Here is a 17,542-nt window from a genome sequence, read left to right on the forward strand (position 1 = left end):
TAAGTGCTGTTGGAAAAATGTACACTGTATCGGGTATATTGAGAAATTGCATTACATGTATGTATGGCAATATAACATCTGAATTCTTCGACCTTCCACCACCTAATATCCAAGAGTATCTTGCTGAAGAATAATTCATGAAATACATTATGAAACATCAAGAAAAGTTTAAGAGGAGTTTTATTAGAAAATCGCGTATTGGGCGCTCAAAACTAAATTAAGATTTAATCGAATGAATCGGGTGGTAATATGGCGGCTGGTTCTTATATCGTGTGAGTACTTTACTGCGTGTTTTCACATAGTCAACTGTTGACTTTCGTTTAATTTTGTTAAATATCGTCAATATACTATTGGAATGATGTGTAAAATGATAAACAAGATGAATTCGACAGTAATTGAAGAGTCAAAAGCAACGCAATGTTACACAGAGGGGTTGGAAGGATTCGACTCTCACAGAAGCATGGAAGGTAGGCGTGCATTTTTGCGGATTTTTCATATTTTACTGCCATCGATAACAGTAAATCATACCTTGCAACATTCCTTTGACATTCTAGTTTTAATTTAAGGCATCTTAAATAAACTTAGCTTGGTTATTTCGGAGTAACTCTTGCTTAAATTTAGAAGCGATTCAAATTTTAAATTTTCACAAAATGCAGTCACTATAATCCGTATTTTGCTCTTATCTTTCAAGCTAAGTGTTCATATTATAATTTATAACGTCTAATGTTTAACTAAGATGTATTTTGTTACAACAATTGCCCTGGTCCCAAAATCTAGGCATGAAATTTATCTAAAAAGTTATTAATATTTTTGTGTAATTGAGTATAAAATGAATACATAAGTCTGTTGTAAAACTGTTGTTCACCACTTGTAAATTACTATAGAACTGTTTCCGATCAACCTAAGGCATATTTCATGATCTGCCCTAGGTATGCTAGTTTACAAAAAGCATCATTTAATTAAAATTGGAGTGGTACGCCGTGGAGCATTTTTCGACTTTTTAAAATGAACCAGATTTGTGTATTCTCAACCTGTATTTTTTGTACAGTCCAGCATTACTATCTTTTTATTGAATATAACGCGAAGCGCCATATTACAAGCTGTGCAAACATGGCTCTCGACCTATTTTACACTTCTATGATGATTTTAGATGGTTTGAAGATGTTTTGTTCCCAAAATCCACAGGTTTTCTATAAGCCATGATTTGGCCAATATGGAGGGAACCTTCACCTTAAGTTAAATGATTAAATATCAACTGAGAACCATTTCCGATCAACCTAAGGCGTATTTCATGATTTGCCCTAGGTATGCTAGTTTACAAAAACCATCATTTAATTAAAATTGGAGTGGTACGCCGTGGAGCATTTTTCGACTTTTTAAAATGAACTAGATTTGTGTGATATTCTCTACCTGTATTTATTGTACAGTCCAGCATGTATCTTTACAATGTATCTTTCTCCAATTGCCCAATATTTTGACAAATATTATTCACTTAAATATTATTACAAATGGTAAAATCCTAAAAATTACTGACTAAAGGCAAGGTGATTACTAGCCTATATTCAATGAGGAGACAAAATTACAATTTGTTTCAACACGAAACAGATTTGCTGTATACACAACATGTATTTACTTGAATAGCCCAGTGTTGCTATCTGATTTTTGGATATAAAATGAAATGTATACTGTAAGCTGTGCAAACAATTGGCTTTCAGCCCATTTTATATTTCTATGATGATTGTATAGGGTTTTATTTATCCTGGTTGAACACATGTTGCAGATCTGGAAGTTTGTGCAAATCAGGCCCTGGATGCTACATCCTACATGCCCTTAAGCCCTTTCTTGTTAACTCCAGACTTGTCTTGATAAATCTCTTATAGAGGAATTTGCCATTGCCACATATTTGACATATCTATTACTTTTTATTGCAGGCTTTGAAAAAACAGTGGAAACAACACAAGATTGTAAAAACACTATTTATTGCAATTAATGATATAATATTTTAACAACAAAGTCACATTACAATTTTATACCGGGTGTCCCAAAAAAAACTTTACCTCTTTGTCTTAATATAACTCAAAAACGAATAAAAGTCATTAAATTGAAATAAACTCCACTGCATGCAAGCAGGGCTAACTTAGATTTTGATATATAACACTAAATTATTGATGCGATATTTACGGAGATACAAGCATTTGATGTCGCAAGGTACTTTCAAAATCTGTGCAAAATTGACAAAAATCGGCTATTAAATTAATTCGAAACAAATACTTTAACTTTTACGTTTTTAACTTTAGTGATTTTAACTTTAAATGTACGCTTTTCCATTGCAAACTTACTCTTATATAAGAGCGAACAATTAAAGTTAAAATCGCTGAAGTTAAAAACTTACCACGGGAAGTGGCATGCAAGTATTTTCGAATTAATTTAATAGCCGATTTTTGTCAATTTTATATATCAAAATCTAAGTTAGCCCTGCTTGTATACAGTGGAGTTTATTTCAACTCAATAGCTTTTATCGTTTTTGAGTTATATTAAGACAAACAGGTAAAGTTTTTTTGGGGACACCCGGTATTACCTATACTTACAGCTGTATAATTTTGGAATGAATTGTCCCATGATTGTCCCACCTACATGTCCCATATTATGTACCCACCACACAAGGAATTCATTGTTAATAAAGTAGAGAGGGCAGTTGTTTTTGAAATAAATCAAAATAGTTTGACTTTCCCTTTCTTTGTGTTGTTTCTTGAATAAATTATTTACGGTCTTTTTTATTATTGTTGTGATAAAGATAAACTGATCTTCAAGCTACTACACATAACTATCCATCATCTCCAACGCAAATGCGAGTTTACTGGCATGTCCGTATCTGAAACTATTGTTCATATTTTCCAAGATGTGTTGGATACCTAGAAATAAAAACGTTGACATTTGAGATTTTTATTTTATCACAAGATTAACTCTAAACCACTAAAATCAGTATATTTCAATATGTTTACACTGTCAATTATTACACATTAGTGTGTGACTGTGACTGTGTGTCACTCCTTCGCACTAATAAAAATGTACGCATGGAAAATTATATCATTCAAAATACCAAAACAATTGAACGAACACTCGCCTGTTGTTCTTCTTTGTTTCAAGGAGCTTTTCGTCTTTTGAAATTCCCCAAAAGTTAGTAAAACAGCTGTCACTCAACACGAAAACTTTACCAAACTTGTAAATTCAAAATGGCTGCAAAGCATATTTTAGCGAAGGCCTGGTTGCTAACTTTTGAGCGATTTTGTGCAAAAATACGCGATTTTCTAAAAAATCTCCTCTTAATAACATAGTTCTTACAAATAGATATGATAGCCTAACAGACTGACATTCATTTTATTATTATTACTGTTATTTCTTGTTATTAGGGGCCATTTCACAAAGAATGTTCAAGTCATGGGTCAGAACAAATGCAGGCATAGGGGGTGTAGCAATTATTTTGCTTCCATTTAAAATTTTTAACTCTATTATATTAACTAATTTTTTTCATGAATGAGGAATTTAACAATGCTGTGAAATAATAGCTTTTTCCACTGAGATATACAAGGTGCACGCATACCTTTTTGCAAACATTGCAGATGTTTGAAAGGAATGGGGTCACCAATTCAGAAAATGCTAGACAAGGGGGGGAAATCCATCAGAAATCCTTTGTGAAAGGCCCTCATTTGTTTACCTTATGTAACAGTTATAATTTAACAAACAGTTGGGTAGAACACCGTAACATTTAAACATTAAAAAGATTCTTACCTATATTTCAATTATTTTTTTTGACAGTTTCTCAATGATTCCCATCAAAAGCTGCTGCTGTTGGGCTTGTGACTGGAAAAAGTTCATTTGCATTTGTTGCATTTGCTGTTGTTGCATTTGCATCATTTGCATTATATCTTGATGCTGCTTCTCTTCTCGCTCTATTTTTTTCTCTTCCAGTTCAACATCTTTCTTCCTCATGTCTAATTCCTTCTCTCGATACTCATTCTCATTATCCATTCTTTCCCGTAAAAATTTCAAAGCCTCTGACCCATTGCTTCTTCTCTTTTCTCATTCCCATCAGCTATTCTCTTCTGTGTTTCTTTTAAAGTCTCCATGGCCTTCAACCTCATATCTTCTGCATTTTCTTTGTCTTCTTGGTCTTTTTTTGTTCTTTCTGCTGTGTCTTGCATATACTCTTCACTATACTTTTCCTCACGTTCAAGGATTTCTTCCAGTAAGTCATCTAACTCTGACATTTCTGGAGAAATTCCAGACCCGCGCTCTTCAGCTGAAATTTTCTTTTTAAATTTTTCAGCCAAAAGTTTGAAACGATCACGAACAGATCTCTGAGATACAGAAAATTTTGGAACCTTCAAACCGTTCAAAGAATCTGCTATCTTTGTCCATAACTGACCACGGAGATTTGTTCGGGGTTTAGCTTTAAATGGGTCGACTAAAAGTATCTCCCGGCCCAGCAAAACATCGTGTTCATCTGACCATTCCATCAGATCAGTCGTGTCTGCGACTGCAAAAAATGAAAGAGCTGTCATTTAGCATTTTTTTGTCTTTAGAAAAAAAAACTATGAAAAATATCAATTTACTTGTATAAAAGTGAATAAAAACAAGTTTTAAATACTGATAAATGATACTTACAGCAACTAAAATGACCAAAAAATTTAAAAAAGCGTTCACCTTGTAGCTGGGACGCCAAACTACTTGTTTTCACGTTCTCGACCTTTTCGACGACGCCAGGTCTAAGCCAACGCATGCACAATTACTGCAAACATTGCAAAACTACTTCCGCTTGCCGTCGTAGATTATTGACGTCGTAGATCTTAAGGTCCCTAATATCGCCGCTATTTCGCCGTTTAAAAAGATGTGGTCGTGAATAGGTGCGTTGAAACATCGCAGTTTGCACAGGATTGAATATTTAATATAAGCGCGAATACCAAAGTATAAGACAAAGTGAACGTATCATGCGGTTTATTTCACCCGTTTCGCGTGTTCAAAATCACATATAGTGAAAATTCTAAAATTTAGAACGTCGCATATATGTGACAGATATGATCATCTCAGCAATCTGACGCGGTTGAATCTAAAAGAGCTAGTAACTAGTTAATATGGAGATTAGGAAAGCACTAATTGCGGAAAGCAGAGAGCGATTGCATCCTCTCGTCCCCAGGGCCTAGCTCCGTTGCTCTCCACATAGGCCCTGGGATACGCTGGTTGATCTCCGGTTGTTGTTAAAGGGGATGGACGAGAAGTAGGTGACCGTGAGAGGTCTGGGTCTAGTTGCGTGTTTATTGCGTGTTCCTGGTAAGCGCGATTTTGTAATTTTAGGATATATTCTCAAAGTCAAACTTCACAATTCACAAAGTCAAAGTTTCATTAGGTTCAACTGCACAAATGAAACCAAACGATATTGAAATATTAGAAAGATCTATATGCTATATAATCAAACGACGAACATTTGCGCAAGTATTTATAGGGTAAAATGCAGGATTAATATTTTAACACACAATTAAAGGCGTGTACCGTGCGATATGGGGTTTCAAATGCTTTTATTTTCTGCATGCAGTTAGGGTAATCACCTTTATAATGGTAAAACGATTTGCATTATAGTAAGTGGAAAAAATTATATGTAAAGATTTTAATTACCATAACACCAGTCTTGTCTCCTAAATATATATCTCCCACCCCCATCAGAATATAATTTTTTAAGTTATTAAGTCCTTCCTTCACATAAAAGACAAGTACTTTTGTAACATCTAATGGTTTTCTTTACAATAACACATTCTGTGTATGTATGGCAGTGTGCCAAATCATTTCATAGTTAAATAAATCCACACAAAATAAATAAGCCCCCATTAAGTGGAATGTACCAAAAGCAGGCACAGGAGTACTGTCTGTATAACAATAAGATAGATTTATGAATCTCAGGCTATGGTATGTGGGCAAGTAGTCCCTCTTTTCTCCAAAGGAGTTAATTAAAAATGAAATGCATCCTGGGGTCATTAAAGATTGAGGCATTAGAGTTATTGGTTACTATTATTAGCCTTTATTTCAGGCAGGAGACTTCTATTCCCATCTTTCCCCAGAAAATGTTTTTTACTTTTCACACAAAAATTGCTAATATAACTATGCTGGTGTACATTAATTATTTAATTATGAGGTTACATGTCTGTAATTAGTATAACAAAAGAAACATTGTTCAATAGAAACCTTGTTCAATGACAATTTGTGATTTTAAGAAGAAATAAAGTTGAATAAATTTAATGTTGTGTGTGTAAATCTTTTCAACACAGTATATAATTAGCAACATTTTTATTATCTGATTTACAATGTGAGCTTAATATTTCGCCCAAGGGGGACTACATGGCCACATACCTTAGCCTGAGACTCATAAATCTTTGTTATTGTACACAGATAGTACTCCTGTACCTGCTTGTTGGCGCATTCCACTGGATACTGTTGAAAAATGTTTTTCTTCTAACTGCATGCAGAAAAAATAGGTACGCTAAGCGTACATGTATCTGCGAGGTGCGAATGGTGGGATCGAACATGCGATGGAGAAAAGTGAAAAACTGAGATATGCAAAACTAGAGTACAGTTCAAACGTACTGTCTATAAGCATGTAATTTTGGTACTACAAAGCAACAAGAATTGAATGATTTATAAAAGTATCAGTCTGAGTTGATAATACAATTAATTGTTTTTCTGAAACTTTCACTTGAGGTTTCGTTCAAAAGTTTTGATATAAGTAATGTTAATTTTTCTACTTTGGTTAAATTTATCATATGAGAGATGACAAAAGTATAATTTTAATTTTAATAGAAGATGTAGATAAGATATATGATGTACAGATAATTAAATGGGGAAGAAGACATGATAGGAACACCAGAACAGCAACTAACTAATTACAGCAGGTACCAGGATCTGTGATATAAATTCTTGCAGAAACTAATTCGACAACATAAAAATTTAATGAAACTTTATGATGTCATTGTTGTTGTTTAGATAATTAATGATGTAAAACGAACTATTTGGTAATTCAGGAAAACAACACTCTGTCCAGTATGTAAATTCCTCTATGAACGTTTACATAATACTGTGAAACTATGAAACAACTTTATAACAACATATAAACATTGCTATATTATAAATTGTATTTTTGCATATATGGCTTTTGCAAAGAAACAGATAATTCCTTATGCATATGTTATACAACAGAGCTTACAGAAACTGAACAAATATTACACACAATGGCTGGGATGACCAAAGTGCTAGTTTAGTGGTAGCTTGATAAAGTAATCTACAACTTCAATTCCTAACAAAGATACCAACTTACCATATCCTAAGACTACATTATAGCACACAAAAAGTTAACTTGCGAATGATGTTTATTGCAACAGTTGTTGTTTAGATAATTAATGATGTAAAACGAACTATTTGGTAATTCAGGAAAACAACACTTTGTCCAGTATGTAAATTCCTCTATGAACGTTTACATAATACTGTGAAACTATGAAACAACTTTATAACAACATATACAGACAGTATCATGTACATGTGAATGTGAAAGTCCAGCTGTCATTATGTCTAATATAAAAATAATATTGAAAACATAGATCCATTGAACACAGCGCTTAATTTGTATACTTCACAAAACACTTCATATAACTTTATACTTCATATAACTTTATGATACTTGCTCTTGTTTCAAGGTACTTGAAAAACACTGTAAGATCCAAGAATATGTCGTAAACAACAGCGAAGTATAAAGCGAACATCCTACTAAAAACTGACAATTCAGCTAGGCTATTTACCTTAAGAAAACTTCGTCCAAACAAATTGAATCTGAAATAAACATCGACTCCTCGTATCCGCCATTTTGTAAATCTAGCCTGCGAACAGGCTTGGTGTGCAATTACGTAATTTGTGGGAATATTAGTCGCTGATTGGCTACAAGTTAACAGCTAACAGTTAACAGTTACACAGTCGATAGCAATATATCTGCGTTAGCGCAGATACAAAAAGCATTTGAGACCCATATCGATCGCACGGTACATGCCTTTGTACATTTCCTACATTTACCCTATAAATACTTGCGTAAATGTTCGATTATATAGCATATAGATCTTTCTAATATTTCAACATCGTTTGGTTTCATTTGTGCAGTTGGACCTAAATGAATCTTTGACTTTGTGAAGTTTGACTTTGAAAATATATCCCAAAATAACAAAATTTCCATTCATTAAGATGTTCTTGCGCCTACCACGAACACGCAATAAACACGCAACTATACCCAGACCTCTCTCCGTTACCTACCTCTCGTCCATCCCCTTTAGCAACAACCGTTGATCTCACTGATTGATCTCCTTCGTAATTCCGACGAAAAGGCTAGGTCGCATAGAATAGAATCAGGCAAAAATATTAAGAAAACCATAGCGGCCCAGAACTGATCTCGCTAATTTCGCTGACCTCTCGCGACGCTCATGTTGTCTGAACAGTCTTATATTATGACATATAATGTCATAATATATTATGTCATAATGTAAAGACTGTTCAGACAACATGAGCGTCGCGCGAGGTCAGCGAAATTACCGAGATCAGTTCTGGGCCGCCTATGAGAAAACATGGCGAGCGCTAAAAATGCAAATGCATGTATTGATGAAACCTTGCTTCAAGAAGCTATAAATTTTTCCCTAACCAAGATTTAGATCAATTTTTCACTAACATAACATTGAAAAAGGAGGAAAAGACGCTATTCGTCATGTTATTAATGGAAGAGAAGTAATCGCCGTCCTACCGACGCCGACGGGTTTGCCGTATCGTGACTTTGGTCTGGAAAATCTCCAATATACCAACTTTTGCCACCTTTATTCGACTTCGTTAAAGCGAAGAGAAGCAATGTTTCTGCCGTATGACCAGAAACAATCGTTATTGTAATTTCCCCATTAAACGCTCTTATGGTCGATCAAATCGAGAAAGTAACAACTGTTATGGGTGTAAAAGCAGAATTGGTTAAATTGAAAATAGAAAGCTGATTGGCTCTTTTTAAACGACAGCCAATCAGCTTTCTATTTTCAATTTAAAAATAAGACGAAGGTATAGGCAAGGTGTCCCCAGCATAGGTTTTGAAATATATTTGCCACAAACCCAAAAAACATTCACGTTTTATACATGCATAGGAATACATTTAAATGCTAAAAATATAGTATAAATGTAGTAAAATTATTCAACTTTTTTTTTCCTATTCGCCATATTTTCATGAAATATTTGCGGTTTTGTGAAGGTGTTTGAGTTAACCGTCGTGCGTTTTTAGCTTATTTGGCGTGAGAGTCGCCTAGCTACCTTGTCATAATATAAGACTGTTCAGACAACATGAGCGTCGCGCGAGATCAGCGAGATCAGTACTGGGCCGCCAATGATCAAATCAATGAAATCACTTGGCGTTGACTTCGATAGCTGTTTTATGGCATATTTAACCAAGTGATTAACACATTTACTAACAAACACAAAGAGCACTACTTAAATGGAACTATTACTCACAAAAGATAACCTTAATTTTTAAGAAGTCCCATTCAACTTCACAAATGGAAGCAACCCGACCGAAAACCCCACCGAAAACCCAACCGACCCCCAGAATATGTCGATTGATAACCCTGACAACACAACCCCCATCCTTGACACTAACCCATGCCCAATCCAACCCAACCCCCCACCCTCACCTGACATGTCTGACGAACAGATAGATGAATTTTTACGGACTGACGACGGAGACATAACAGACTTGGACACCTCCCTTATTTCTGGCCACAAATTGATCATATCCGATCAGGAAACTGATTCAATAATAGAAGGCCTACATAAAGAAAAACAAAAAATTTTAAAATAGAAGACGAAAACCCAGAGACAAACAACACACCCCAAATCACAACAAACCCCCAAACCACAACCAACACCACACCATACAATGACCAACAACAATCCATTCCCAACCCCAACAACATACCACCACACCTCCTGGAAACATTCCGCATTGTTAGCAGACAGAAAACCAAATCATCGAAACTCAAATGCACACTTGACGAACTGGAACAACACGTACAAAAAAGCAAAGACACTACCCCCTAGACTACAAATCACACACAAAAGCAAACACTACCTAAAGAAAGACCTACGACAAAGATGGGAAGACATCTTAATGAATGCCTCACAAGAACTACTGACTGTAACCATTGACTATCACAAACAGGAAATAACAAACACAGAGTTTAAAATACAACATAAATCTGCACAAATCAACAACAAATGTGACACAACGACTGCCAACAACATACTACAACAAACCGACGCCATTGCAACTAAATACACAAAACAAGCTTGCCTAGCACCATCCCACAATCGCAACATAAAACTTAAACGACTTAACAACACAAATACCAGAATCACTCCAACAACCTCCTCACTCCATAGGACACCATACAGAACAACCAGCCAACCAACCAACAAACCCACACACACACACCGTCCAACCGACGCAAACCAAAACCCCTCATGGAAACCCACACCCCACACCACCACAAACCCGGAACAACTAGCACAACAACAGTAACAAGAACACCACAACTTCGAATACCAACCCACTATAGACAACTTAATAACAACAGACACCAAACCCATCAACAAAACAACAATCAGCAACAATCAGCACCTCACATAAACATTCCATCTCACTTGAACTACAACACACAACAACAAATCCTGGATTTTCTAAGACGCAACAAACCCACACACCACAAATAACGAAAAAACCACTAAAACTCAACACAGACACAAACAATTACAACAAACGAAACATCCTAAAATATTTGAAAACACAGCGGAATACAAATAACAACAGACACAAAAGCAAAAATAAACTACATAAAAAACTCAAATATAACTCCCAACACAATACTATTGTCAACCTCTCTAACAAACCCATCTCACATGAAGCACAAAAAACCCTGTCGAAAGGTCTTACCTTTGTCCCGACACCCAAACACACACCATACAAGACCATATATGACTCTTTTCTGAAATATAAAAAAAGCATGTACAATAAATATTTCTTCAGAAACAGAAAGGGCACTAAAAAACATCCATTTAAACTACCCAGTAACTTCACAGCACCAAACCCCGACAACAGCAACCTGTTAGAATACATATCAAATGTACTCTACGATCTCAAAACTGAATTTGGAACACAAAAACAAACTACAAAAACCAACATATCCTCACAAAGCCTCAAAACCATCCATGATCTGAAAAAGGATAATGATATAATAATCAAACCAGCAGACAAAGGAGGAGCCATTGTGATATGGCCAATGGAAGATTATCATACTGAGGCATATAGACAACTTCATAATGCGAAACACTACCAGAAACTAACACATGACCCGACCCCTGAAATTTTAACTGAAACCAAAACCCTAGCACACAAACTTCACAAATCTAGGGCCATTGACAACACAACATTTAAATATCTCACAACTGACAATCAAGCTAGGACACCAAAACTATACCTTTTACCCAAAATACACAAAACTAACATTCCAGGTCGACCTATTATCTCCGGTTGTGGTGGACCTACAGTCGAGCTTTCTCAATTAATATGCTGACCATCTACTCAAACCACTTCTACAACACATACCATCATATGTCTCGGACACTACAAACTTTCTATGCCGGATATTTGCTCAGAATAACACACTACCAGACAAGTTCATACTTATTACTATTGACGTAAGAAGTCTCTATACCAACATACCTAATTATCAAGGCATCGAAGCCTGTATAGACATGTTGAAAGAAATCAACACAATTACCCCTGAAATGGAGAAACTAGTTCATGACATCCTATCCCTTGTACTTTAGAAGAACGCCTTTGCTTTTAACAACGAACACTTCTTACAAATTCACGGCACTGTTATGGGATCACCAATGGCACCTACCTATGCAAACATATTCATGGCAGCACTGGAGCAGGAGCTCCTCCAACAAGCTCCTGAAAATCTTATACCTATTGAATGGATAACATTTATAAATGAAATATTTGCAAATTGGACTCATAGCACTGACAAACTGAAAAATTCCTTAAATACATAAACAATTTTCATCCTACCATCAAATTTGACTTTTCCTTCTCTAAGGAATCTGTCAACTTCCTTGACACAACTATCTACAAAAACAAAAACAACAAACTGGAATCAGACCTGTACATTAAACCAACTGACAAAACCCTTCTACTACACAAAAGCTCATTTCACCCCACCACATGCAAGAATGCAGTCATCTACAGTCAGGCACTACGATACAGACGCATAATTACAGACAACAACAAATCACAACAACGACTAAACCACCTCCTGATTGCACTGATCCATCGCGGATATGACCATGACACCATCACCACTTACTTCAACAAAGCCCTACAATACACTCAAACAGACCTACTCAATAGGAAACAAAACCAGAAAAACACAAGCCGCCTAATTTTCTCCATTCCATACAACACAAACACAAAATACATTGCAAACATATTACGTAAACACTGGAACATATTGGAGAATGACCCCACACTGAGGAGTCTATGGCAAGAACCTCTAATTGTAACCTACGAACGCAATACTAACCTGAGAGACACGCTTATCACAGCAAAACTTAATACCAGACACAACACTAACCAAACATAACAACATCCCATAACCCAAGTCACCCAAGTCACCCAAGTCTTCCATCAACCCCAAACCTAACCAACACAAGCCAAAAACCTCCACACCACCCTGAACACAGAGATTATGTCTGAATACCAACTTGAAAACACCAGAGTGGATATAAAAAACCAAGGAGCTTACTGTGACACATTGGGTTACAAGTGAGAACATGCAAGAAACACATGACAAGCAAACCTTGCGGCACTCTCCTGTGAAAACAACAAAACTACATGACCTTAACCAGTCGCCTCAAATCTGGCATCCTGGGCATCCTGCTGACATTAAATTATAAAAAATGTCCTTAGCAGAATTAGGCCATAAATGTGACCAGAAGCCTGAACAAAACCTAAATGTTCTACCACACGGATTAAATACACTTTTCAAATCAAACCACATGAACATGGTCACGGGTAATATAGTCACGTCCAACAATCCTAATGTAATATAATGTACAATCCATATGCTGTATATAATTATAGTAGTTCAAACGCATGACAACGTCCACATCGACTTCGAATTACCGATGATAATTCAAACACCAACTAAATAATGATATCTATATACCTACAACCTTACATTCACAATTATATGCACGTTTTACAAGCTTATTATAAAACTTCAAAATACATACAAACCTCAAAAACCTTGACTACCTCAAATTGATAACCCTATTCACGATTGAAACACTAACGGTTGATGCATCGCCGAACATCGACCCACGGAAGCTTTTAGGACCGATGTCACGGTCTCGGCATTCCCCCAGTCTGAGTTATCCCCTTTGACTATCTGCGCATGTGCGTAAACAGCGGACCGCTGGGCACGTAGCTAGCTAGCCTGAACGCTCCCCAGTCTGAGTTATCCCTGTCTATATTTCTGTTTATTAGCAAAAAAAAGACTTTAAAAGTATTCTAATGAAGGCACTTCAGTATTACATGTGGTGAGTCTGCTAAATATCATATTATTTCTTAAAAAATGTGATCACTTCTTTATATTTTTTAAAAGACATAATTCAGACTGGACAGACAGACAGTATAGACACTGGTCTGAATTCTCCCCAGTCGGGAGTATCCTCTGTTTTTATAAATTCTTACTGACATAACAGGAATATTAAAAGTAGTGTGATAAAATTATAAGAGAAGAGGCACCAGGCTGGGGAGCATTTAGACTAGTTTCAATACTCCCCAGTCTGAGTTATCCCAATAAAAGTTTATAACAGGGGATACTTCAGACTAGGAAGCATGTTTTCAGACCAGTCTCAATACTCCCCAGTCTGATTTATCGCAATAAAGTTTATAACTGGGGATACCTCAGACTGGAAAACATTCAGATCAGTGTCTATACTGTTCAATCTGAATTATCTTTTGAAAAATATAAAGCGATCATATTTTTAGGAAATAATATGATATTTAACAGCCTTACCATAACTATTGTGCCTTCATCATTTTAAACTTTTATTGAACTTTTACTCAGATTGGGGAGTACTGCATCTGGTCTGAATGCTCCCCAGTCTGGGGTATCTGCAATTACTATTTTTTCAAATCACTTCAGAACTATATTGCATTTCCATCAATGATCATTAAAATAAGTTAATTTTACATCAATTTACTTAAATCTACAAATATATAATATTTACAAATATATGTTATTTACAAATATATAATATTTACAAATATATATAATATTCACAAACTTGCGCTTTACTAAACTATTTACAGTTCATGCAATGAAAACAGGTATTTTCATAAATTGACCTTCTGCATATGGCATCCTGCAATGGCAGAATAGTTCTTCGGACTCTTCAAATCTCTCGTTAAACAAAATGTTTGACCATGTTGATGGAAACAAAGCCAATTCATCACACATGATGCACATGGCTAAGTATTCTCTCATAACACTTTGATCATAGCTTTGCTCACTTGGATTCTGATCATTGCACAAAGTTACTGCAACTGCAGTAGCAAAAAGACCACAATCTGATGTGCCGTCTTGTTTCTGCATTCTCGGCCATTAAATGACCATTTCAGAGAAGGTGGTGCTGAGCAGGGCTGCCAATTTCATTTTGTCATTTGATGACATTTCTCGATAAAGTGAGTCGTAAACTTTAATTTTGTTCTCTTCACACCCAATGTTGGTGACGGTCACCCAATGTGTTCCTCCTGAATTAAAAATCTGAATAAATCCTTTCATGCCAATACCGAGTGAAGACCTGTTACTGCTGGGAACTGCCTGGATATTAACCATTGTATGTGGTCGATATGTTCATCAGTCAGCCAGTAATTTTGCTGCATTATTGTTAAAGCCAGCTTTCTAGGATTAGCATTTGCAGCACATTGCAAAACGTCGCAATTTCGACCTTTTTTAAACTTGGTGTTACGAACTTTTTTTGACTTGGTGCTTTTACCATTTGACACTTTGTTGGTTAGCGGCATGTTGTCCTCTTTTGGTGACATGGGGTTACCAGTTGGTGGAGTGGTGTCACCAGTCAATGGTGTGGTGTTATCGGTTGGTGGGGTGGGGCCATCAGTCTGTGGTGTGGTGTTATCGGCTGGTGATGTGGGGCCATCAGTCAATGGTGTGGTGTTATCGGTTGGTGGTGTGGGGCCATCAGTCTGTAGTGTGGTGTTATCGGATGGTGATGTGGGGCCATCAGTCAATGGTGTGGTGTTATCGGTTGGTGGTGTGGGGCCATCAGTCTGTAGTGTGGTGTTATCGGATGGTGATGTGGGGCCATCAGTCAATGGTGTGGTGTTATCGGTTGGTGGGGTGGGGCCATCAGTCTGTAGTGTGGTGTTATCGGCTGGTGATGTGGGGCCATCAGTCAATGGTGTGGTGTTATCAGTTGGTGGTGTGGGGCCATCAGTCTGTAGTGTGGTGCTATCGGATGGTGATGTGGGGCCATCAGTCAATGGTGTGGTGTTATTGGCTGGTGATGTGGGGCCATCAGTCATCAGGGCTCGAATTGTAACAACTGTTACACTCATCTAAACTTACATATTCTTGGACATCCTCTTTCATTCCATTCCAACAATAAAAATTTGAAATTTTGTTCAATGTAGCATTGACACCACTATGTCCTCCCATAGCATTGCTATGCATGGTGATGATGCAATATTTCCGAAATTTCTTCCAAGCTAAGGACAACCTTCTTTCGGATCCCAACTTCCCCACCAGTGTAATGTAGCTCATTATCTGAAATGAATTGTAATATAGCCTATTAATCTCTAATGTGCTCCAGTGCATCCAACTTATTCTTTTTTTACAAACACCTGACAAGCTCTTTTTTATAGTAATATCCAGTCTACAGTAGAAAAAGTCAGTGTATTGTATAAAAAGTCTTGCAACAAACTGCAAAGTACCCAACCTTTTACAACTATCTATAAAAGCCAGCGAGAGTCATAAACAATGCAATGTAAACAAAATGAGCAAGTATATTTATAAGCTGAAACTCCAAGTCTATTTTCAATCATTCAACCCAGACTTAGCCCATAAAACATTCACCCATATTCTATATTTTATAATAATCTATCAGGAAAATTGACTGATTAACCCCCTAAGGTTATTGAGCTTGATACTACGCCAGTACGAGCGTGAGTGAATCAGAATGGCGATATCATTTGACTGTTCTAGTTACACTAATAACTCATAACCAATAACTCATAACTTAACTTTAGATTCAATACTATATGAATACTTACTTGTCTCATCCAGAACATAGTTCTTAGCTTGACCACGAACAACACGCTGCTGGTTCTTCGACAAACCAGCTTGATGCTTTCCATGGCGCAGGTAGTGCACAATGCGCTCACATTTCTCGCTTTGCTCAGCGAGACGTTCTTTTCTAGTCAACTTTTGAGGTTCAACACTTCTAGGTTCCTCATGTGGCGCCATTTTTTAACATTAAACGCAAAATTGCAAGTGTTTCAAACGACTTTCGATAGAAGTTGTAGCGCAGACGAGCAGCGAAGTAGAAGGGGAGATCTCAGACCACGAGGAATGTCTGTTACGCAACACCTCTGCCGTGCGCATGCGCATTGTAATAGAGAAATGTTGAGACCGGGGGAGTATTGAGACTGCTACACCGGGGTAGTTTTCTACCCACAGATGACGATATTGCACTGTAATTCTGTAATTCCTCGCCAAAAATGCAAAACACTTCAACCATAATGGTATTAATTCATGACTAGAGTAGTGACTACGGTGATAAAATGAAACTTTAACAATTATAACCAACCATACTACATGAAGTACAACCCACGACCAAAACACACTTAAGCCTCGGAAGTCCACACACAACCATAATTGACACGTAAACCCACTATCCCCAACACAGACTTTGAGGTAATAATTCCATGTTCAGTATACACCAATATACATACAACACCCTTTTTTAAACATCTATTGTATCATATCATAACATTAAGCATCATACTATATCACACCGTATCATATTGCATCATATATATCGTACTATATATATCATACCGTATCATACCGTGTCACACTGCATCAAATTGCATCATACTATATCATACTGTATCATATTGTATCATAGTGCATCATATTATGTCATATCGTATAATATAGCATCATATAGTATCATACAATATCATCAGTACCGTGTCATACCGTATCATATAGCATTATTACTAATACACAATAATATATCAATACCCTCAACAAAAACAATTTTAAACCAGAGAGGTGCTGAAATCACCTAACGCTCGCCTGCACTGTTTGTCTAGAATAAGGCTAAACTCTGTATGAAA

At 36.4% G+C, this 17,542-nt stretch overlaps 1 protein-coding gene and 1 long non-coding RNA gene across 2 annotated transcripts; one reads left to right on the forward strand and one right to left on the reverse strand.

Moving 5' to 3' along the window:
* Positions 1-208: 208 nt before the first annotated feature.
* Positions 209-1,965, forward strand: LOC114542430. The gene is made up of 2 exons (XR_003689632.1): positions 209-467; positions 1,932-1,965. It is a non-coding gene; the product is annotated as an uncharacterized LOC114542430 (long non-coding RNA).
* Positions 1,966-11,294: 9,329 nt separating this feature from the next.
* Positions 11,295-15,757, reverse strand: LOC114540056 (zonadhesin-like). The gene is made up of 4 exons (XM_028560400.1): positions 15,155-15,757; positions 12,426-12,491; positions 12,185-12,241; positions 11,295-11,321 (listed from the first exon to the last, which is right to left on the reverse strand). Exons 1-4 carry the CDS (start codon positions 15,755-15,757, stop codon positions 11,295-11,297), a joined length of 753 nt encoding a protein of 250 aa, XP_028416201.1.
* Positions 15,758-17,542: the final 1,785 nt, after the last annotated feature.

This window comes from Dendronephthya gigantea, unplaced genomic scaffold (genome assembly GCF_004324835.1).
Source record: "Dendronephthya gigantea isolate DGI-Jeju-01 unplaced genomic scaffold, DenGig_1.0 000003F, whole genome shotgun sequence".
Classification (NCBI taxonomy): Eukaryota; Metazoa; Cnidaria; class Anthozoa; order Malacalcyonacea; family Nephtheidae; genus Dendronephthya; species Dendronephthya gigantea.